This window comes from Thunnus albacares, chromosome 18 (genome assembly GCF_914725855.1).
Source record: "Thunnus albacares chromosome 18, fThuAlb1.1, whole genome shotgun sequence".
NCBI classification, from domain to species: Eukaryota; Metazoa; Chordata; class Actinopteri; order Scombriformes; family Scombridae; genus Thunnus; species Thunnus albacares.
In genome coordinates, this window is record NC_058123.1 from 19453360 (window position 1) to 19479158 (window position 25799).

At 39.1% G+C, this 25799-nt stretch overlaps 1 protein-coding gene across 1 annotated transcript in view; it reads right to left on the reverse strand.

The window, feature by feature from the left end:
* Window positions 1–8788: 8788 nt before the first annotated feature.
* Window positions 8789–25799, reverse strand: part of LOC122969064 (matrix metalloproteinase-17-like) — a 70042-nt gene continuing 53031 nt past the window's right edge. The window contains exons 5-10 of the mRNA XM_044334643.1: window positions 23415–23591; window positions 22430–22532; window positions 20506–20588; window positions 19201–19353; window positions 18275–18532; window positions 8789–10638 (exon numbers count right to left, since the gene is read on the reverse strand). Coding sequence (XP_044190578.1) covers window positions 10313–10638; window positions 18275–18532; window positions 19201–19353; window positions 20506–20588; window positions 22430–22532; window positions 23415–23591 — 1100 coding nt within the window. The 3' untranslated portion in view covers window positions 8789–10312. The remainder of the gene's footprint in view (window positions 10639–18274; window positions 18533–19200; window positions 19354–20505; window positions 20589–22429; window positions 22533–23414; window positions 23592–25799) is intronic.

Below are 25799 nucleotides of genomic sequence, written 5' to 3' on the forward strand. Positions count from 1 at the left end.
TGCTGGCGGTGTGCCCGGCATGGACGATAGTGCTTGCTGCCAGGGAATTGACATCCTTTCCTTTCATTTATGATTGTGGTTGACTAAACAAAGACTACAGGGAATAAAAACTAGCGAGATGCACTATTTTAAGAAATGCATGTAACTTGCAGTTGGCTTGTTATTGTTGAATTGTGCTTGTCCATTTGGGGCATACTATGGTTAAAAACAAACAATGTCACTCTCTCCGCCATCCCTGGGATTTAAAAAAATGCTGGGTGGTGTAGTATCTGTTGGTGTGACCAGTTCTGGCCCAGCAAGGACATGTGCACATACGAGCAAGGTGGATTCAGTCAACATTGTAAACTCAGCCGACTGGTTAAAGACAACCAGAATCGGCCCAGAACTGACTGCTATCTGGAATGTTTCCAACCATGAATCAGGACAGTGACAAAAAATTGTAACAACGTTGTTGTGGTGTTTAATATTGCCATGACAATACCAACCCAAACCATGATCTTTCCCTAACCTAACTAAGTGGTTTTTGTGACTAAACCTAACCAGACCTTGACCACAGCATTGTCACACCATAAAACATAATTATTAGTTGTACTTGTCTGAGGCTTTGCTGCTTCACTTCGGTGTCCCCCACAAGCTTGAAGCACAGCTAAGAAAGCAGTGGTAACTGGCAGTGCAGTAGTGCACTTGCCTTATGAGGGTCGGAACAAACTTTTAAATTATGCCTTGTAGATCTAATGAGTGACGATTCAGAAGCTCGTTTGCTTATTTCTCACTTCAAATTTGTTCAGAAACAGATTTTGGTGGTTTCTTAAGGTGAAATAAGTGAGAGTTTATGTACTTCATACAACGGAACCCTACTACTCATGCTCAAACCTCATTGGCTCACTGAACTGGGGCCTCAAGAGGGTTGTCTGCAGTTGGACCCTTCTCTAGGAAGGCCACTGTGTTCTTTTGCTGAGACCTATGTGGTCCCCACTCCTGCAGCGTAAATGCACTGCCCCCATTGAAATGAACTGGAAGACTGCAGTTTTTCATGCATTGCTGGATTTGGTGTGAAGCTGGTTGCATTCGTGACAGTGTCTCTGCATGCAGCCTGAGACAGACTTCAATTGAAAAAACACAAGATTGTCTGTCTAAAAATTTAACGATTGTCTGCTCACAATCACTGGGCACCGTGCTACATTTGCAAATACATGCAACCGCACATTTCAGGTGGTTTACTTAGTGGCATGTACCATGTAGGATTATGCTAATTCTAAGTGTCCTGGGAGGAGAGCGGGCTCCCTGAGGGAGTTAGCAGTTAGCAGCCCGTTCACATGAAAGACTGATGGGAGGAAGGGAAGAGCAGCAGTTCAGACTTAAGAGGACAATATTCAAGGATTAAAGCCCAATGAGTTTAAGCCTACATGAATTTCATTCTGGAGAGGTTTTTAATCTCAACAGATGATTTAAATAAATGACCTGCCATTGTTGTTCAGCTAAACTCTTTTCAAACTCGCAGAACTTAATTTCAGATAGTTGTGGGGATCCCAAAGTTTCCAAAATGACCAAATATATCAGGGAAGTTTTGGGAAAAATGTGTCTAAAATAATGCACAAAAAACCCAGAATATATGAATTTGATGCCACAAAAAACATGGCACATATAGGGTTTACATACTGTATATTTTGCACTCAGCCCCAGTGTCATATAGATATACTTAAGAACTGGAACAAACTGATACAGAATATACAGTATATTATGCTGTCAGACAGAGCACAATAAGAGGATTTCTACAAGCTACCTAAGGGGAAAAGGAACAAAATAAGATGAGAAGTTAAAACTTAATCATTCACACGACAAACAAAAGTATCTGCAGATGGGTTAATGGTCAATATTCTGTCAGAATACAAGTTGAAATAAGGTTTGCGCGTCTATTTTTAAAAGTCCCATAAACACCAAACCAGACGCCTGGTCAATAAGGTCCAAAATAGGCCCAGTGAGGCCCATGAGGTGCTTGCCTCAAACCTTCAACCTCAAAACCCCTGTGGTCAAAGAACACAAGATGTTCAGAGAGAGTCCTCAAATGTGCAGAATTTCTAACATGATAGTCCAGGGGTTTCACAGATAAATCAGGAATATTCTGAATGTGTTAATCTGAGGGTGACAGGCGTCTGGTTTGGTGTCCACGGGACTTTTAAAAATAGACATGCAAACCTCATTTCAACTTGTATTCTGTCTTAAAAACATATTAAATCTATCTTTAGTTTTCTCTCTCTTTTTCAAAGTAAATCTAGTGCCTTCTATTAATGTTTGACTTAGATTGAATGGCTCAAGGGATATCTGAGCAATTCAACGAGCTGAATTTCAAACAAAAACATGAATCTGTCTTTCAAATGTTCCATTACAAGAACCCAGTGCTGCTGTGTATGAGTGTGTATTTTGGGAAAGTTGTGTTTGAGGATGTGCATACTGTACAATATTGTCGTATTGTTTATCTAAGTAGAATGATTCACCTCCCCTGATTTTACAGTACTCTTGGAGAGGATGGCTTACTGCCTCTATTAGGCTAATCCGCTCCAACTGTAGGCATGTTGAAACATTTCTTCTTTGCTTAAATCAACTTCAGACTTGGAGATGGAATTCAGTCTGCTCCTGCCTGAGGCATGTGTCACCTCTGCAACTATACTACAGTTAATAAAGAAAAGTCTGCTTCTGCTGATGGTATTTTAGCAGGATTGTCAACGTTTTAGATTACATTACAGATTAAGGTTAGAGCAAACTGTAGATCGCCAATGATACTGCAAAGTGCTATGTTATGTTTAAGTGTCAGAAGCATTTCTCTTGCTTTAGATTTTTGTGTCTCTGTGTTTCTGCTATGCATCAGTTCTGCTGCAGTAAAAATATCTAATGGTACAGGAAATACTGTGGTTTTAACAGTTTCAACAAGTGAGTCTGAAAGCTGCAGCTGGAAGATGCAGTGCATGACCCTGGCGGCGAGTCTGGTGATGTGGCTCGGTGATCTGATCACCGCTTAGATGGCGTGGGTTTGTATTTCTGTTTGTGTGTGTGTGTACGTGTGGGAATGCATTGCATTTTACTCCCCTTAAAAAAACACCTTCTGCAGAATCTTTATCACCCAGAACCACAGTGACAACCTCAGACACAAAACTGATAGGCCAAAGATCAAGACTGAATCATGAAGCTGCAACATTAAAGCTAAATTGTTCAAATATTTAAATGTAATAATGATACCTAAGACAGATACAGTACATATGTCTTATACTATTTTTCTGTTTTTTAATAACACAAATCTAGGGCTATTAATTTCACCTTTACCGCACAACTGTCCAGTTAAGAAAAAAATGTCTAGAAATCACAATGAAGTTTCACTATGGCTCTTCTTTGGCAATACTGCCACCTACCGGATAATGCATTAGAAACTCAAATGACTTTCAATTAATCATACATATACTACATATACTTGCTTAATGCTGTTGTCTTGTCTAAAATATGTCCTGGTAATGAGTAACATACAAATAATACAAATAATGTATTTAAATGTGTCTAATTTCTTTCTTGCACTCTTGTGAAAGTATTTTGTCATAACATGCATGATTAATGGAATTAATGGAATGTATCATTCACAAACACCTAATATAGAAATGCATGATGGTTGGTGAATTATTCTATTTATTCTCAGTTTTTTGGTAAAATATCTGTTTCGGTTAAGTTTCATTACAGGCTAAATTGCATGTTTGTAAATGCAAACTGACAGACAAATAACAACATTCAGCTCTACATAGTAGCTTCTAGAGCTCAAGCTTCCCTTGTGGTATTGCACTGTAGCAATAACACTTTATTGTGCTGTTGTGTTTACTCTCTTATGCATTCAAAATGTTAATAGTATTCTTGACTAAACATAAAATAAATATCCATATAAATATAAATGTAACTACATGCATTGGATGTCCAGTTATTACTTAGTTTTAGTTGAAGGTGTCAGCAGACAAGGAGGAATGGAGTGACGACAGGAGAAAGAAATTTAAAATTCAATGGTAGACAAAGTAATAAAAGTGGGGACAATAATTATACTGTAAGTGCTGTAAAGGTCTGATCAAGGACATCTTAAAACTTGGAAGAGGAGGGAAAGATTTCCATGCAAAAGGAATAACGAGTCATCAACTTTTAGCTTGAAAAGTGTGACAAATGAAAGGAAATTGAGAAAGAATTGATGGAGAGAGAGAAAAGAGAGAAATTAATGAAACAATTAAACTGAAAAATTAGAGGGGGAAGAAAGGAAAGTAGGCAAGACAAAGAGAAGGGCAAGAGAAAGTAAAGGCAGAGAAGAAAGGGATGACAGATGAGGAAACAGAGAGAGTGTGAGCAAATGAACATATGAACCTCTTGAAAAAGGGAGACAGGAAGGGGCAGCTGACAAAAAGGTAGAAAGAAGCTGAAAGATGAGGGACATTTTTTTCATCTGACAAAAAAGAAAAAATGATAAAGAAAGAAGGCCCAAAAAGTAAAAATAAAGTTAAGTTTAGTTCCAAAAGTTCTTAAGTATATATTAATTAACAATAATACACACACACACACACACACACACACATATATATATATATATATATATACGAATAAAACTCAAGTGACTGTAGATCTAATAAAAACTGTCTAAAGAATGCCCAGAAGGACAGCCTTTAGTCAAAACCTCTGAAAAGAAGAATAACGAGACTCTGGAGGAGATCAGAGCTGAGACCCCCACAGAAACCTCTGGTACAAGGACTGCTCTCAGCTGGCTCAGGAGGAATCTGAAGGAATGCTGAGAGAAACAATGAAAGGGTTTTAGCTCGCTTCAGTCAAAGGTAATTTTTATTTCTTGCTCTAGGACCAAATTATCACATGTGGGATATGACTGAGCTTTGTTGACAACAATTAAGCACAGATAAAGAAAAGTCAGCAGAGTTCCACACATTTTGTAAAAGCCCTTTTGTCTACAATTATGAGATTGTAGCATCTTTCAAATTAATCTCATGGCTTTTGTAGAAAACAGTTGGTTTTTTTTTATATTACCACTTGGTGTCACCAAAGTTAGACATTTTCAAATCATGTATACATGTGTTTTTGGTTACTGTGCTCAGTGTTGACTGAGTAAAAAAGAAAATCATACAACACACAAGTTCCTCCTTTAGGTGAATTACAGAAAACAAATCATGATTGATCTGTCTTCATAGACTCTGTCTCCACTTCTGTGAAATTAATCATCCTGCTGGTTTGGTAACTCATGCCAAAATGTTATATTTTATTACCAGCAGAGAGCAGCAAAGCACCAACAAATGTTAGATGCAAATCTTGTATACGTACCATAGGTTTCACTTTTCTGCATATTTACATTTAGACCATTGAAACAGGTGTGAATCTTATCCAGTACTATTATTAAGCTTTAAAACAACAAGAATTAAAGATAAATTTCTTAAAATCCGGGGTTGAGGTTATTTAGAAAAATACAGAGAAGTCAATTAACCCATGGAATAAAAAAACAAAACAAAACAGTCGCATGTCACAATGGGCACTTTTCAGTATGAATTAATAATTACAGTATAAAGCAAAGTCACGTTGCTCTGAGTCACGATGATGTTTGCCAGCAGTGGGCAATTCAGAGTCTGTAATTCACTTGATCACAAACACCTGCATGTGTTTGGCTTGAGGGGAGAGTGCAGAACCTGCAGGAAGCTCACACAAACACCCACATGAAAACGACCAAAAACCCTCTTGCAATGAACGACTGAAATTTCTTTTTTATTTTATATTATCTGCATAAGCCATGAAAAATAAAGTTGCTTAGAATTCAGATAACCACAATATATTTCAGAGTGTTTAGGAAGCAATGCTAAGCTCTTTGCCACTACAGCAGGCAGTGCACCTCACAGTTAACATCCTCTCAAAACCATCCCACGACACACTAAGTTTTGCAGGAAAATGCTCTGGCAGTGAATATTTCAGCTTCAGTGTGGTTCACTTCAGACTGATTGATTGGCTCTGCTCAGCCCACAGGAACTCTGCCATTAGTAATAGGCGCAAAGGCCTTCAAGTATCATTTCTGGTTAAAGAAAAGGCTTCATGACCAGCAGCATTTCACACATTTACATATATGTAATACACATGAAGGCACCATGACTGAACACACTCATGTCTGACTTGGTTTTAGTCAAGCTTGCAGTGTAAGAGAGAGAGTTAGATTCATAACTTATGAATCATCCATGTGCATATATACCTGGATTTTACAGTACTGTATAACCTACAATTGGGCTTTGCCTGTTCAAGATATTTTGTGGAATTTCACTGTGGTCCAAAAACAACTACCCTGGCATCCCGTCTCCTCGCAGCATTTCCCACGGCTCGAGCACTTTTCCCTGTCAGGTGTTTAGTGGACTGGGTTGTGTACTCTGCACCTGTGCCAGCTTCATGGGTCCTGCTCCGAGCTTTTTGATGTGTGTGAGGACGGGTGAAATGCAAAAAAAAAAAAAAAAGGACAGCCACAACAACAGCTGCTCTTCTCCCCCATGACCACCACTCCCCTGGTCTATGGAGGACTATCCTGACAGCCAAAAATCCACACAGACACACACAAACACAGAAATAATCATATGCATGTGTCTGCGCGGGGTTAGCCAAGCTACCAGCGGTACAAAGAGAGTGTGAGAGTGTTTGATAGAGCATGGTTCAGAATGCATATCACTGCAGAGCATTAGCCTCCCTTGTCTGAGGCAAGCTCTCTCTCTCTCTGTCTCTCTCACTCACTCACACACACACACACACACACACACACACACACACACACACACACACACACACACACACACACACACACACACACACACACACACACACACACACAAACTCACATAACTCAGACTCATATATAGATGTGATTGATTTCGCGTTGCCCTTTTCTATTAGTAGCACCTTGTCATATCTCTGACAAGTAGCATCTGTTCAAACAAGAGGACCTTTGGCTTTGACACAGCTCTCTCTGCCAGGCTTTCAGTTAGAAAATGCTATGTCAAAGTGTAATTCCAGTGTATTACAACTTGGGTCTTATTTTTGTAGTTTTAGGGATCAATCCTAGATCTGGGAACGTGGCAACTTTGCTAAAAAGAAGTCAGATGGGGTAAGAGACATGAGCAATCAGATGATCATAGGCCCCTAAGTTATAGACATCAGAGTTTACTGTCTGATCACCTGAATGCTTGTGTTTCTTGCCTCATCTGACTTTGTTGTAGCGATGCCATCTTGTACCCAGATATGAACAGTGGCTTTGGTGAGTATATTGTTGTCATAACTGAAAGAAATGATGACCAAAAGTATCAAAATAATGCCCAAGTTAAATACAGAATTTTCCTTTAACAGAGTGCATGAACAGCTCCGAGTGGAAACTGTTCCTTATCTCCTCTGGATTATTTACATACTGCTAAATTGCTTCCTTATCTTTCCATCGGCTCTCTGGAGATGATATTTCATATTTTTTTTTCTTTCTTCACATCTGTCTGTCTTTTTCTATGTTTTTCGGTGGTTTTGTTCTCTGGCCATCAGTTCTTTCAATTTCCAGTTTGCCTGTTTGTCTGTTTCTAAGGCCTGTATCCATCTATGAGTGTGGCACTAACTGTTCATTTCTCCTCTTACTGTACGATCCCTTGCTGTAAACCACCCCGCTGCAAGTTCTCAGCTTTGCAAGCAGCTCCTCCAGCCTTGCATATTTTAGTTACAGAGTGATTGATTGGTTCTGCCTGGCCCATCTGGAGACTCGAGCATTGAGAGTGTGTCAACTACAGAAGAGACTCCATGTGTGATGGAACTATTTTAGCATATTCAGAGAACTTGTATTTTGTAAAATGAGAACTTTCACTTTTCAGGAAACATTCCAGATTAAAACATTAAGACATATAATTGGTCTGTTAATGGTTTCTTACTAAACAGAATGTAACAGCTAGAAAGTGACCCATTCTGCTGCATTTGCCTGTGGCATCAGGTGCTCTGGTGGCTGCTGAGCCACACCAGTTAATTAATACCACTCGAGTGTGTCAAGAGGGAAGGAAGGAAAACTGCTGCTGTTAGCAGAAATATCAATTGGGTGACTTTTTAAACTTTTAAACTTTATTTTACCTCAAAACAGAAAGAAGTTTTGGGTCTGCAGTAATTTGGTGGGGGTTCTTCCGTAGCCCTTGGGTAGAGTAAATAAACAAACATCCACACAAACACCTACATAGACATGCATATGTTTGTGTCTGTGCACAAGTGTGACATTAGTGAATTTTGTAATATGGCTGAGGTTGTAACTAAGGACTCAATTTGTGGTGCTCGATTTGTGTACTTGTGTACATGTGTGAGTCTCCAAGGCTTGACAGGCCTGACATCCTGTTAACTTTGATCTCTGAGTTAGCAGTATCTGAGCTGGTGAATATTTTTGGATTAGGTGACATTACTCCTCTGATTTGCTTTCCTTAAGGAACACGGGTGTAACTGTATAGTTGTCTGCCAGCAAATCAAAGAGTGAGTGTGTGGCATGTGATTGACGTGATGCTGTTTTGCATTCATGATGAACAGCAATGACCATCACATGAGAAAAAAAAACATGCTTAAGAACATCAGAGAGATGGAGAGTTGCTCCCCATTTGGTGTCTGCAAGCTGTCATGTTACCTTCATCTGTCTTCAAGCCCCGGCTCCCTTTCAATGACACCAAATAATTACACACTCAGCCCACACAAGACTCGAAATATAATGTTTCAATACAAACTCATGAGACCACACTTAGCCAATAAAGTCATTCAGAGTTTTTTTTAATTTTTCTACAAAAATATTTTACATTAGAAAACACAGCTTAAAATATACACAGTCCACTTGGTTTTGCAATACCCGCAGAACATCTCAACTCAAATATATCAGTCTATAGGTAAATATATCTTTACAGCAAGAATAAATCCAGGAGCCATGTTGTGACTCTTGTCTTCAGGAGGCGTTTGATGGGGGAGTGAAGGAAATTATCCAACAGTCACAAAAAGGCTCTGTGAACTCTATGACCTGATCAAAGCAATGTCAAATAAACAGGAATATAATTTTATCTGAAATTGATACAAAAGATACGACTAAACCAAGAGTAGGGAATGCTTCTGAGCCAGAGGTGAAAATAAAAAACCTGTGGAGATGCGTACATGAGCAGCACTTTCTCACATTGGAGAGCAGTTAAGGGATTTAGGCAAAGAAACTGATATTGACAGAGTCCATCCACCTACTCATCCATCCATCGCTGTAGCTCTCACAAAACTTTTTGTAAGAAGAGTTTGCAAACTGTCTGTGAGATATTCATGCTTATCATAAGCACTATAGTCACCCTAGTTCAGACCTTGGAGTGATATGTGTGTCTGTGTGTCCACAGTTAACAAAAATCTCACTTGCCTCTGGTTGTATCCTACCATGCAGATAGTTTTGACATTATTTCCTCAGTTTTTCAGACATCCGATATCATGGAGGTGAATGGAAATTGAAATATTACATTTAAAAAGTTCAACACCAGTGTGTTTTCCATCCATTTGTGTTGTGTCCCCATTTCTCTGGATAAATTTCTAGACCTTGTTGTAAACTGTTTTCATTAGAACTACTTCTTTTCACCATAGAAATAGTCCATTTGAGCTCTGTGGATTATCCAAAGCAACAGGGAATTTTTTTGCAAAACATCTGTCATTTTTCAATGTGTTGAACAGCACAAACGAAATCCCATTCACCTCCACTGTATTAGCATGAAGATATAAATCTGAGAGTGATATCTTTACATAAAATTCAAACTATCTGCACAGATAGACACTACTAGAGAATTTTCTTTGTTGTTTTGTAAATCTAGTGAACCAAGCCTGTAATAAAGTACCTGCTGTAATTTCATAAAATAGGCAACAGTCTGTGTGTGTGTATGTGTGTGCCATTCACCTGCCTACATCCCAGGATGCCTTTCACCTGTCTGCATGTGAAACATTGCTGCTGTAAACATGCTGCTCATGAAGACAAATAATCACTGTTGATTCTTTGTTCATTTACCTTTTTTCTTTCAGAAATTAGGCAGTTTGACTGCTCAAGAAAAAACATTGTAAAGCATTGTAAGTTGGTTGATGCCTATAAGAATGACTACTTTAGATGTCAAAGCCCACCAAAAGGCTTGTGAAATAAATAACAGCAAAAACGATACCAAATTTAATAATAAGAACAAAATTTTCCAGTTAATGGTTTGACTGAGTGTCCACCGGCCTTCCAGTCAGCTCAGGAACTTTGTCCCATGCTTTGGCATCATAGCAGTTCAGAGCGGAGGGCCAGTGAGAGCGTCCAGAGAGGCAGCAGCAGCCAGATGGGAGATGGGGAGGGGCGGTTGCCTAAAGGCGAGGCTGTGTCAGAGGTGCAGGAGCACACCTCGTATCCATTCTCTGCGTGGTCTGGGTGACGGTGCACGTTGATTCTGGTCTCGGTGCTTTTGGGCTCTGTGTCTGGAGAGTCCGACTGCATCTCAGTGCACAGCAGCCAGTCTTTAGCGATGAGGCGGGGGTATCCTGCCTCCACCTCCATGTCACTACCCGGCACTCGCCAGTACTCCTTCCCTTTGAAGAAATAGGACGAGCCTTTGGGGAGAGAGGGCAGAGGGTTGCTATTAGTGTGTGTGCACGGCATAGGACAGAATATCATACAAGAATATATATTTTATTATTCACACGAGGTCCAAAAGTGTCTTTAGTCTCATCTGGAATACACAAGCACATCACATATAACACATCAAGGACCTTAATTTCATGAATCAGTGATCCAGGGTGCAAAGTGTTTATGTTTAGTACTTTCACCCTGTTATTACCTTACCAAACAGCACCCAGCTTATGTTAGAGATGCAGTCAGATTAATATGAAAGATGGCCAGATAACAAAACATACAAATAAGAAGGTGTGTACATGCCTATATCAATCATATCATAATAATATCATTTTATTTGAATTGAAAGCATTTCTCACTAGTGAGTTTATCCACTTTTGGAGAGTCCACATCAGCTAACACACATTGATTTTTTGTACTAAAGGATGGGTTTACCCTTACTAATGGTACATACCTTCTGAATGTACCATCTATTTCAGCAAGGAAGAGGTTTCAACACGCAAGCCATATGGACATAGTAAAATGGTAGTCAAATTATGTTTACTCTGATGGATTACCAAGGTCAAGCAAGTTTCAGTTACACTGTTACCACTAGTGACACTCTCCTTATTGTGCCTCCACTCCCATCAAAACACCAAACCAGTGTAGGCGAGGAAAGAGCTTGCTGAACCTCAGGAAATAAAAAAACACTTTTGCTGCTCAAAGCTGCTAAAGCTTTCCGGCTTCAAATCAAGCCCTTGGTTTAGTTTTGACACATGAATAGACTTTCACACTGCTTTTGTAATAGTTAATGTGCTTGCTGTTTGGTTGGTTGACTCCACTCAGTTCACATAAAAACAATAGTTTAACTGGTGCACATCAGTGTTACTGTGCACCATATGTTGACAGTGTAAGCTTTTATTTTTAGGCATGCTAGCGGCATGGCTCCAGGGATGGAATTGTCAGTCTGTCAGTCAGTCGGTACTTTGGCCCAGACTGAAATATTTCAACAGACACTGGATGGATTGACATGAAATTTTATAGAGACATTCATAATACACAGAGGATGAATCCTAGGGACTTTGGGGATCCTCTGACTTTTCATCGCAAAGGTCAACATTTTACATTGTCCAATTCTTTGTTTTAAATATAGGCCTGTCTGAATATATATATATATATATATATATATATATATATATATAGTCTGATATTCCTATCAGCCTCAGCTGTATTATGTGTTAATTGCTATTTAGCAAACGTCAGCCTAAGTATGACATAATAAACATGAAACCTGCTCAACATCAACACATTAGCATTGTCATTGTAGCCATGTTAGCACGCTGATGTTAGCATTTAGCTTGACGCACCACTGTGCCTAGGTACAGCTGCTAGCATGGAGCTGCTAGCATGGCTGTAGACTTCTGTTTGGTTACTGTTAGGTGGTGTGGGGACAGTAATGCAAAAATGGCCGTTTGATGATCTGATTCAGAGTCCGATGATTCAATTGGGAAGTCTCTGATAGATGATCTGAACCAAATTCAAAGTGCCAGACATATCCTGCATACAGTATATTGACTGGAGACTGGATAACTGAGCAGGTGGAAGAGCATGCATAAATAATCCTTAAATAGTCCTAAATTCTTCAAATAGAAGGTGTATTTAGTTTTGCTGGTTAGAGGAATTTAATTCAAGGCAGGCACTTGTAGATAACAGATACATGTAAAAACAGAACACATTCCACCTTACTGGCATCGTTAGGCCTACTTTTGTTACATTAAAACAATATTTTAACATATATTACATTTAATTACACGTATGTCCTGCTTAACCAACGATTAGATACATAAAAGGGGTCTATGTCATTATGTAGGGTCTGTGTGTGTGTGTTGCCCAGCAAAGAACGCAGCTATGCCCTATGGGCATTCTTGACACCATAATTGCACTGTGCCACAAGATCGTTAGTGACACACCCCCTACTGTGCCTGTCCTTTCACTTCAGGGCACTTAAGTTAATTAGAGTCGCCAAAATACCAAATAGGCAGTAGCAGAATATGTTTCTGATGAAAAAAAAAAACACTGTGTAGGAACTGAGCCTCCAAAATGCATCATGTTCCATTGTAAAAAGATAGGTTCAGTGTTCATCATAAGTGATAATACTATAGAAATATTGAGATCTTTTGCAACAGTCTTTTTGCTCTCTCATATTTGATTCTGATTTGAATAAAAAATAATCTGTGTGCATTTTTTTGCATGCTCATATAAGACAAGTACAAAAAACATTAAATAATGAATGCATTGAAATGTACTTAAACAGAATTTCATATTTAGTTTACCAACTCAAACCCAGTTTCTGATCATTTCTCATCTGAAAAACGACCACCTCCTCCACGGCTGTCAACACTATTAACTTAACCAACCACGATATAGATGGGATTGTTGTCTCATTTGTTTTCTTCATTAACCGGTGACTGAGACAAACAGGAGAGGAAGAATAAACATGTGATAGCATTGTGGCTCATTCATTTTCTCAACTGGCAACTGAGATTAATAAGAGGCGAGAGATAAACAAGAGAAGGAGCTCGAGTGAAGTGGAGAATGTTCTCGTTGTTAATGGCCTTGGAGAACGCCATTCACTCTGGAGTAAACATTCTTTGTGTTGGTGAGCTTGTCTCATACAAGTTGAATCTATAGAAAAAAAGTGAATCTTATTCTGTCTTGTCATACAGGTATGAGCCTTGCATTCATCTGAGTGTTGGAGGAAGTAAGACGAGTAAGTAATGAGAGAAAAGCAGAATGACAGAAATGTTTTCCTACAGTCAAGAGCCTGTACCCACAGTGGAAACAATTTAGGGTCTAATATCTAGCAAACAATATAGCAATATTATTTAACAGTTCTTTTTAAAGCAGCACTATTATCAACATTATACAAATAATGTATTGTCTGTATGGCACTTCAAGCTATACGAAGAAGGGACAACTTGGTGCTACTTTGTGGAAGCAGCTTTTTTGCCCCAGATTTCTATTTCTACTCATTAGCCTTGATAACAAATGCCAAAGATATGTCAGACATAATCTCTGATCTCCCAAATAATGTCTAAAAGAAATGTCTAAAAGAAAATGCATGAACACTGGCTTCATTTAAAGTCATCCAAAACCCAGGACGGAACCCCTGACAAGAACCCTGAGGGCAAATATGTTTTTACAAGAAACCTTCATTTCCATTTGGTGTTTATATTGGACAAGTCCAACAAAACGCCTAAAATATAAAAATTAGGTAAAATGGGAGTGTTGTTGGTCCAGGCAGCTTTCTATTAAGTGGGTGAAGGCTCAGAGCACCATGTTGAGTCCATTTCCTGTGCATAATCATGACAATATATTCAAGCCTGGCTGCAGCTTGTTGGAATAAAAAGTAAGGCATGCTCCTACAGAGTGCAGAGACACATCTGTACAGCTGAGGACCATCAATGACACAATGTACTTCTGTCAGCCCTACCATAACCCCAATCTTCAAACAGTTCACTGGAGCACTGTGAAGAAGTGAGGACTGACCATAATGTCCTCACTTTCCAAAAATATTCTCACTCTCTGACTCTAAAACTCTAAAATCTGATTCTCACAAGGATAGAAGTACAAGAGTGCACATATTCACATAGTCTCCTTATCCATATATCACTGTTATTGGAAAACCATGCCCATACTGTCGGGTTGAATGCCACTTTGTCTTCTTCAAATTATTCCTTCTTTCCCTCAGAGACTAAAAATCCCAGAGCCGTCAAAGTTGGTGAATACATTTAAAGTCTGACACATTACTGGCAAATTTCTCCAAAAACAGGTCTGAGAATACAGTTTTTCTTCAGATTTCTGTTTATGTTTCACTTAACATTTTAAAGTTATACAACCTTTTGATTTTTTTTCTTTTTTTTAGTATGGGTTTCATAGTAATTTTCATTATTTCATTTCATTATAAGTGTGTATTTATTGTGCAATTATTTCAAGAGCCGAAATGTAGTTCTCTTAAAAGGATGAATAGATTACTTTATTCCAATATCTGATCTTTATAGATTTTTCTCTGACTACACTATAACAGCTTTGGGCTAGCTTATGTGAACTTTTTCAACAGATTGAACTGTATTATTTTTGCCTGACAGGTTTCCTTTTCCTTTCAAACTTTTCTCACCATGACTGAAAGGCTAAACTGTTACTGGGTGCCATATTGAAGTCTGGAATGATGATTATTATCATCATTACAGATACAGTAATACCACTTATGCCACCTTTTTTCCTTTACAACAATCCTTCTATATGCTTTTATCCTGTCTCTCTATGATTTCTCTATCTCTATCTGTCCTCTGAGTCAAGCCATCAATCTTTCTAACATCTCTTCTTCCTCTTTCGCTGTCTTTACGATCTCTCTGTCTCTTTTCATCCTCAGGTGTCCACATATCTTCTCTCGTCTGGATTCCCCCTCTCTCCCTTTTTCTGCATATCGCTCCCCGTCGTTCTGTTCTATTTTCATAACGAGGTGTCACCATATCTTCTCCCTGCCATATCACTCTTTTCTCTCCCTGTCTGTTTCTATCTCTTTTCTCTCTCTAGTCACCCTGAGACGGTGAAACAAGCAGAGAATAGGCTTTGATGTGGCTCCAGTTCCCAGACCTCATGGTCTGTCTATGTGCATTTGTGCGTGCAGGTTTCCAAGTTTACCCTTCCAGGCTCTGCGGTGATAATGGCCGGGGGTGAAGCAGAGCTGGGACTGTGAGACTGGCCTATTCTCTCTCTCTCTCACACACACGTGCATACACACATCAAAGAGCTTGAAGCAAGACCTCGGAGTATACAAGGCTCAGAAGACAGACAACTAAACACCTGACATGGAAATAGCTTCCTTGTATTCACATGCTGCAGGGGAGATTAGCGACATCCAGGCTCCCATTGAGACTGGCCTCGAGTTTCAGGACTCAGTGGCTGGTTTTTGGGGGTTATTTTGGAAATGTAAAAAAAGCCCTCGTATCATCCAGAGACTAATACACACATACACCAACAAAACAGAAAAGTTTCACAAAGTTTCCCAAAAACTGGTGCTAGACCGTTGTGCACCTCTCATTATTGTGCATATTTGATCAAATAATTGTTGTAATAATGCTTTGATGGAAGCAAGTGTTGTGACCTTGACACTCAGCTGCTACAGTGTAGCTGCTCACTGTGATTACACTGGGTGAGCTCCAAGGTTTGAATGTGTTTAACCGTGTGAATGTGAAGCAGAGTGTTGGCAAAAAAGACCATGTCTGCTGCGTCAAAATAACAGATAAAGGTTAAAAAAAAAAAGAAAAATTTCACACATGAAAAAACAATTAAATGCAAATGTGCCTCTAATCTGTATACTGCAGCTATGCCAATGCAAAATTGTGCATGGATGCAAGCAGGGAGACTGTCAAAACAAACTAAACTAAACTAAAAATAAATGTTATGACAGAATGTACTGTATGAATGATAACAAGCCTTGAAATATAGAATATATTTTCTCTGGTGGAATGTATCTATGAGGGATACAAGTTTCAGTTTTAGACTAATAAAAAAAATAATTTAAACTGCTTTTAAAGTGAGACTTTATATATTCTGAAAAAAGAAAAAATGTAATCTCCCTCTTAAAAAAGAAAAATAATTCAAGAAAAATAAAAGGCACTGTGACTACATTCAATACATTCAGAGTTTTGCTGCGACAGCCTTACTTGGTCTGGTTTGAACAGTAGTTGTGCTTCTATTACACTACATTTTAGCATGTCACAGATAAACATGATGACATTTTGTGAGCAGCGACCATGCGTAGCCACAGTGGTCGCTGTTCACCAAAAGTTACATAGTCTTGCTTTACCATGTGGTAAGATTAATGGCAGCTGCATGTTACTTTTGATATATACAGTATGTGCTGATTCTAATTAAAATATAAGTAACTAATGTTCAATAGTTGGGACATTTCACTTAAAACCGAAACTGTCAACCTCATGGTGGTATTACAGGAAAAGTCAGGGGATCATCAAAGTCATTAGGATTCATTTTATGGGGACCATGAATGTCTGTAGAAAATTCTGTTTCAATCCATTTGGTAGATGTTGGTAGAGATATTTCATGGGATAAGTAAAAATATATTCTGGGGATGATGGATATCTGTCCCAAACTTCCTGGCAATCCATCCAGTAGTTGTCAAGACATTTCAATAAAAGCCAAAATTGACAACCTCATTGTGACACTGGAGAAAAAGTCAGGGGAACATCAATATATGTATTCATCCTCTGGGGACCATGGATGTAACTGAATGGCAAATCATAAGTTGTTAAGATATTTCAACAGTTATTGAAATATCTCCTTTTTAGCCATGCTGCTAGCACAAATTCCAGCGATTCCAACGATTTAAATGTTTTACTGCTCCTAGGAAGATGGCTCAGGATTTCAATCCAAGACTAGAAGCTGCATGCTTGCTAACTTGCATAATTGTTCCATCCTTGTCTCATATTTCTCTCGTAGTTCATTCACTCAGAGGATTTCCCCTGAGAAACATATTGCCCGGTCTTGCCTTAGGCACCAGCAATACCAGAGCAACCGGTGGACTGACACTCTGGTGGGGTGCTACAACTCTATTATTCTCTAAGAAAGGCAATAATTTGTTGCTGGAAGAAACAGACAAGAGTGATTCATCATTCATACATTGAATGTGATAAATCAGAATGTCTGTTTAATCAATTTTTAATCAGGACATAGGAGGTCAAAGTATGTCACTGGCTTCCTTCTGTACATTGCTTTTACTCTGGGTGATAGATTACTGTTTTGATCATTTATGTTGTGGAATATAGAAAAAGTAACAATACAGATTTATTATCCCTCATACATTTATTGAATGAAATTTCTTAGAGAAGATGCCATGTTTTGTGAAATGGTGAAAGTTTTTACCTTCACTTTTGAATTAGACAGACTTTATTAGAACATTGAGAGTTTGACCACCTTGGCTGCAGCAATGAAGGGATCATAACAGACAGATTAAATAAAGGCCTCAGTATTTGTCAAACAAATTGGTGGCATGACATGTCCTCCAACCGTGTGTAAAGACAAAAGACAAACCCTGCTTACTTTCACACATCTGCATATTTAGTCAATCAATGCATCGCGTAGGCATGATTGTTGGGTTGTCTGGCTGGGAAAGTTGCAGTTCCTGCTGGAAGGGCGGTTTTAGATGCCATTAGATGATCTGACAAGTATTTTATTTGAAGCATGCTGATGCCTTAAGCCCCATAACAAAGCTTTCCATTTACCCTAATTTCATCCCTCAACTTTAATCTGAAACATTGGTGAGTGACAGAAAGTGTTGAGTTCATGGATCTTGTGGACACTGCAGAATGACAGTCTTTACTCTCTGAGACAGTATGACAAGGTCAAAGAACCTAAAAGTCAACCATTGCTCCTCTATGAGTTGTCTTCTGCAACACAAGGAGAGGGCAGAACCAGGAAAAAACTAGAGGGATTATATCTCCCAACATGCCTGGGAGTACCTGGAGATTCCCTAGGAGGAGGTGAATCTCAGTGTGTGTTTTGAGTTCACATAAAAAGAGGAAGAAATTAGGTTAAATTTTTACTGCTACCTACCATCAGACCACCTCATGGCATCGTCCAGTTGTGTTGGCAGCCCCTTCCAAAGCGTACTATCTTTAGGGTAGCCCAGGTCCATACGTCTCAGGTGGTCATCGTAGCGCCAGTAGTGGTTGTCCTTGAAGAAGTAGGTTTTGTCGTTGTGTAGCCAAACAAAGGCTGCATCTACACCCTCCAAGGGTAGGCCAAAGTCACTGATTGGGCGCGGGTAACCTTCCTCCATGACGTTGTCTTTAAAAATCCAGTACTTTAGACCTGAAGAGGGTGGACAAAGAGGTGTGTGAGAAAATATACTTAACAGTCTATAGTTTTATAAATCACACACCACAGACATTGTATGAACTTGAGATGATACATTTGAAAAGATGAAATATTTGAAAAATATGAAAGGGACACCCTCTTAAAATAAATAAATTAGATCTATGCATATTTTTATTTATTTATTTATTTTTTGCCATGCAGCCAATAAAGAACATTGTCTGCCAGGAAAGCTGTTTTACATTTTATATCAAATATGAAACTCACCCTTGTTTCAGCACCTCTGTCTTTTAATTAAATTTATAACTCTCCTGCAGTCTCACATAGAGAAAAGGAAGTCACAATTTCTGTCAGTCCCAGCCACATTGTAAGCAAGATGTGAACTGTCTCTTTTCATCTAGCCTCTTTATAGTGCAAATGAATCATATTTTTAAAAGTGTGTAGGTCATCAGCAGTTTTTTTTCTTAATTTTCTGGAAACTGTCAATTAAAATACAGTATGTGCTAAACTATGGGTATTTCAGCTATCAAATTGTTTAAAAATATTGTTTACTTGCGATAGAAAGAGAAGAAAGAAATACAGTTTTGTGATTGCTCACTGACACTGTTGAATCAGATAAACTTTCATTTAAATTAATTACATATTGAATGTCTTTGGGACTGTACCTTTGAAAAAGACTATTTTGTGGTCCCCAGGCCTCTCATATACAGCATCCACGCTATCAAGATTGGCTGGTAGGCCCCTCCAGAAGCGATGGAGCTGAGCAGGACGCAGAGACACCAGGTGCTTCTCTCGTGTTAGGCGCCAAAAGTACTTTCCTATGAGGCACAGGACAAAGGAGGATCACCAACATTCAGGATGCTGATCTGTACATCACTCTGGTGGTCATTATTATTTGTTATTTTTTATGCATTCCCTAAGAGGGGAACTCTCAAACTTGCAACAAGGCAAAAGTAAATGAATATGATGAGGAATGAGGAAATACATGGTTCATGTTGCCATCAGCATATTTGTTTAAAGAGCTCATCAACAGCAACAGGCACTATATTATTATAAGTATATCTATCTTAACAAAAAAGTATGGACTGTGGTTGTCAGACAATACCCGCACACTGTCTTCACCTACTCAATATTTTAATATTTACAACATTTCAGGTATGAAGAAGGTTGTTGACTGAAACGACACCTGCACACTGTCTTCACTTGCTCAATTTATTGAGCAAGTATTTTAAGTATTTTAATATATATATTAAAATACCTTTATTGAGCAAGTGAAGACAATGTGCAGGTGTCTTTTCCTCTTTTTAGGATGTGGCTACTCCACCAAAGCAACTGCTACAAAGACTACAAAGGTGACTAAAAAGAGATTTTTGATGATGTCAGACCAATACACAAAATATAACAGGCTGAGTCATGTGTCACAAGGATCACTCCTGGTTTAAGTGGTTAAACAATTGTGGCAGGCAGACACCATCCCATATGTTTTAGACCTGGAAGCAAAAGCTAAATCTTCAATTCATCAATTCAAATGTCTGAAAAACATTCAAAAGGTCATCTCATCTTGTCAACTCTTCTATGTTATATAATAGCTTTATAATAGATTAAACAGGTTAAAAAAGGTTTATAAAAATGCCAGTTAAAGTTCAGCATACTTTGCTAACGCTGCTGCTGAAGGTATGCGAGTCTGTTTCTTGTTTCTGTTGTCAGTGGTAGGCTTGGGGGTCATTCCTCCAGAGGGCAAGCATGAAAGTCTGATGTAATTTTTGGACTGCAGTCTCTCAGCAGGGTTCAACTGGCTCAGTTGGGTGTCTACAGCTACCCCTATCTCCTCTTCAACCTCTTTCCTTTTCTCTCTGCTTTTTTAATTTGCTCCTCTTCCTCTAACATCAGTTCATTTAGCTAATTTCTTCTCATTTTTCCCAACAGCTCTGGAGCTTTGCATCTGTCTTTCACCCTTTGTGCTTCTGTACCTTTGAAAAAGAAGGCCTCCCCTCGTATCTGGGCCACTGCATCAAAGTGACTGGTGCATCTGTCTGGGGCATCTCGCGCCAGCCTGAGAGAGATGTGAAGAAAAAAGGAGGAGAGAAGATTGTAAGAATTGTGAAAAAAGAGCCTCTTATGTAAAACCGGACATTTATAACACTATAAATGTTTAAAGATCACAGACAATGTTGTTTCTGTATGCCGATGACTTACCCATCATCAAAAAATGATTTATTACATACAGAATTTATACAAGTGAAGAAAAGTTTATTTGTGGCAAAATCTGTTAATACTTTGTTTGCTTTAAATGACATAATCCATTTCAAGATCTTTTTATGCATCCAAATTTTGTTCACATTTTTCCTGTCATCCTCTGTGCATGAGTCTATGAAACCCGGCTAAACAAAAGAGAAGATGCTATCAGGCTAACACGGTGAGGTCCCTTGGTGCATTTATCCCCGGGGTTTATAAGTGATATAAAGCACTGACGTGGCCGGCCTGCTAATGATGAAGCCATTAGCATCACAGGACTAAGAGTGGGAGCTCGCCAGGCCTTATATTACCAACAAAGGTCTCTATTCAGAGCTCTGTTAACACTACACCACTGCCTAGTGGTCAGTATTGGCTCCCTTGTCAAGCCTAATCCAGCTTTTTCACACATTTTGACCCGACTGAGTAAGAGGGAAATGATTAAGGAAGCCAGTCAAGGTTTGAAACTGGGGAGCAAAAGATGGTTAAATATCCCACCAAGGCTAAGCTGTAGCTCAGACATGCTTCTTAACATTTCCTTGTTGTTTACTGTTGTGTATGTGTGTGTGATCATGTGTGCGTTTTGTGAAATTATTTTGAATTGCAGACCTTCAGAATGAAGACATTTTTGTGTTTGGTTGTACCTCTCGGGGGCTACTCCAAGGTTAGGGCTTGGTGGTTTGGGGGTGTGTGTGATACTTAAATGGACAAAATTAAGTCTAATTATCCTTGATAATCTGAAAAAATAAGGCTGATAGCTGCTCAACGTGCTTTAGGGAATCATTTAATTAGACGGGCTGGCTCCAAAGCTCACTCTCAGCCTCTCGGCTAATTTGCTACGTTGGCACCTCATGACTTCATAACAAGTTCCAAAAACTTGTTTTATATTCAGTAAACGTCGAGTATTCCTGCATGGATTCATTACATTGTTTCTCGGCAGAAATGAGAAAAAACTTACCAAATTAAAAAACAATCACTATACATTTACAAATTCTGATGTACAGAGAGCCATCAGAAAAATAGAAATCTCTCAATAATGAGATCCAATTTAGTAACTGCAATAAATACTACTTTTGTGAGGCCTATTAAGAGTATGGTATTCTTATGGATGTCTCTGCCGCCATTTTTATGGCTGTGTAAACATGCCTAGTAAAAGGATTTATATCAACTTAAAACATGAAAGTGTAGTGTAGATTAAAAGGTTTATGTGATCTTGCAGAAGTTTATGTACATGAGCACCTTTGCCAACTGAAACCATAAGACACATAGCATTTGTCCTAATGAGATGTGTCCTGAGTCAGTTGCAGAGCAAGCATCATTTTTGGAACCAAAATTGCACTGTGCTACCCGATTCTCTCCTCTCGGCTGCACTCCTCTGGCCATTACAGCCCAGGCAGTGTTATGTTGAATAGGATTACAGAATGAGTGAAGGCTGGAAAACATCTGCTGTCACCGGGCAAAATTGCAACTTTGGTGTAGCAAGGTCACTGCATTTGATCTTGGTAAAAAAGTAGAGTCCTGTATGTTCGAGAGGCAAGAATTGAAAGCAATATAGACTGAGGGACTGTTGACAGAAGATGAATCATTTATATGCTGCATAGTACTATAAGAATAGGCCTCTTTTTGTGAATGATACAGAATATCTTGAAATCTTCTACTTACAGGAGAGTGGATCTGTTTTCAGGGAGGTCCAGCAGGACAGGAGGTTCAGCTGTCTGGGAGGGGTTGCCTGGTCGATTTGTGTGGGAGACTGAGTCTCGGACACCTGGGATGAGGTCACAGGTAAACTCAAATTGATGTAAATTATGTGATAACATTCTGCTGATCATTAATTGCTTGCAATTTTCTTTATTATTCCTTATTGTACACTGTGTATCGATTTGATTTATTTACACACTTCACTTGACTTTACTCCACTTCAGTTCACTTCAGTTTGATTAAATTAATATTCCCTCTCTGATTGTCCTATTCTCATCTTCATGTTCATCACTCTCTGCTCTCACATCGCCATTTCCTATATCCGGGAGTGGTGTGATAAGGTCACATGCCATAACAAAGTCCAATTAACTCCATTCATATTTTCATTAAATCAATAACCTTGCTCTACAGAGCTCATCAATTGCTGCTTCCTGTATGATAAGGCTTTTGTGCCTTCAATCTGCCAGGCTGACACCAGAAAACTAGGGCTTCCACCACTGCACCTGCACCATGTTCATAATGTGGTAACAAAGGTTTTTATTGCAATAACAGATTGCAAATGTTGCACTGATGGAACGGTACGTTCAGGTTTATATGACACAGGTTTAGTTCAGTGCAGTGCAGAAAACTGGAGAACAGTCACTTTGGAAATACATGGAAAAGCTGACTGTAAAATAATTTTCAACAATGGCCTGCCATAAATGTCAAACATGCTGTCACTTCCATTTATAAGGCGCCCTTCATACTCTGCTACTTAGTTTCTTTTTTTGACAGCATCTTCCCCAGCACTAATCAGCTACCAAAATACCATATTTCATCTGTGTGCTTTTTGTAACACTCAAGGCAGATTTATTAATGGGTACTCTGATGGAAATTAATGTACTCCGCTGTCCCACTTTCTCTTTCACACAACAGACATATAGAAAGTTGACTACATGTTCCTTTGTACCATAGAGCTGCCAGACGCGGACTTTGTCTTCATAGGGTAGGTCGTATTTCAGAGGGTCTCCTACAGGACCCTGGTAGTACGGCCTCATGATAGACTCTATGGCTGAGGTATGGACCAGGCCGATAGCATGACCAAACTCATGGACTGCAACAGCAAACAGATCCATCCCATGAGAGTCTGAAGGAGACAGAGAGAAAGAAAGATAATTACATAAAATAAAAGTTGACAGACTGCATCATGGTGGAAAACCTGGGTGCTGTCTAGGTTTATTGTGGACACTGTTCATCGCTGGTGTTGTAGGTTAACATGAGTTACTTTAGTTACTTGTTAGTGTGGGTTACTATAGAGTTACTATAGTGGTAATAAGAGAGAAGGTTACAGAAGCTAGCTTGTGACCACAGGGTTGCAGGTTCAATCCCTTGGACCTCGGACTTAGACTGTGGTTGTACTGGGCAGCTTCCAGGTATGAATGTGTAACTGTGTGAATGTGATCAAGGCATTCCTGAAAAAGAGATCGTTGAAATTCCTCTGAATAAATAAAGGTAAGAACAAAACAAATAAAAAAAACCAAAAACAAACAAAAACAAAGCACCCATAATTTAGTAGATTATAGAGCTAACTTATAGACCGCTAAGGTATATGTTCTGCTGTTCTTGATTCCAGAGATCACATAGTTTAGACACAGTGTTAGAGAGTAAGGTGTTACTTTTTGCAAATAAACAATGAAACTAAAAATCATAATGATACACTGAATTAACCAGATACCGGCTACTCTATAGTTTTTCGAAATGTGACAAACATTTTTAGCACACAGAATCATACTAAGTCATGAGCAATTCTTCTTTGGAAAGAAGGGGCAACAGTCACCAATGTGACCTTTCTGCTATACTGTCTGTGTCCTAAATTGACCCACTCAAACCCGTGCTCAGGTATCCTATTTCATCACTCATCTGCTTACTGTGCAAATTAAGAGGCATGACAGACAGCTCAGGAGGCTTTGAGGGCTGTTAGGAGTGTGGTGTAGTGAGATAACTATGGTAATACTGCCTGAGTCCCTGGGTTGCCAATCAAAACCTGAGTGTGGAAAGACACCTAAAGAGGCTGCAGGCTATTAAAGCACCTTTCCCTCAATGTTCAGCTAAAAAAAGAAAAGAAAAAGCCTCCAAAACTCCTTGTCTGGCTCTGCGAAGCAAGACAAAACCTGGGGCTTGGAGATTTAGATTTGCAAAAATATGGAGAGCTAGCATGTCAAGCCAAGCTAGCTTAGGGTTCCTTGGTGGCTAAGCTCAAGTCTGCATTTGGTTAACCTTAGGTTGGCCTCGGCTTGGGACATGCACTTGTGCTTACAGTACCCACCTGGGGTATTCAGAAGGCAAATGCCAACTCTAATCTACAGGAGCACATGGTGCAGAGAGGAAAGGTGAACAAAAGGAAGGAAAGAGAGAGAGAATAGGGACTCAGAACAGAGTATGTACCATGTCATCATATTTACGGTCCATGTGAGGCTGACAGAATAGACCTAATGCCTGCGGACAAAGTTGGAGTGGAGAGAATTGGATGAATGGACCAGATTCATTTAGGAAGGCAGAAATAGATAGAGAGACAGAGAGGACTTTGTGTAACAGACAATTGAATTCTAATTTTTATTTTGGGGTTGAATCTTTGTTCTGTTGGCTTCACCAGTGAGTCATTAACTAGCCCTTCATTAAAATAATGCTTTCATTGCCTGATGCTGAGGATAAGAATTAAGGGCTACATTCACTAGACCTCTAAACTCTTCCTGTCTGCCATTTATTCAGTCCTCAAAAAACTGGGATCACAGGACTCAGAGGAGCTTTGAAATAATTATGTTTGGCTACCTCAAAAACATCACACATCCCTTACTGGATGCCCTGAAGTTTGCCTACAGGGCCAGCATATTTATGGACATGGCAGTCAACAGTCTTGAGTAACTTTGACAGCCTGGGAACTTATACAAGGATGAACCTTATATCTGCATTTAACACCTTCATTCCAAAGCTCCTGGTCTCCTGGATCGTGCCAACTGTATGTAAATCCTAAAGTTTCGCTTGAAGCTTGAAGTGTTCTCTACACAAAAGTTTATATAGTCTGTAATACAGAGAATCAAATTGTCAATGTCCTCCTCATGTGGCCTACAAAGCACTTCCCAGTCTGTGGTTTCAAAGCAGACCCTCAGCTCCTCCTGACCAAAACGTCACAATTAACTTTCATGAACTGAAAATACACTGAAAGAATAACATTAACGCCTACACCTATACTCTGTGAATCCGAAGTTACGGCATGGTTACGTTACCTAACCAACGTTGTTGCTGTGGTAGCAACTTGTCAATCACAATGTAGCTACGCCCTAAAGCATATCCTGCT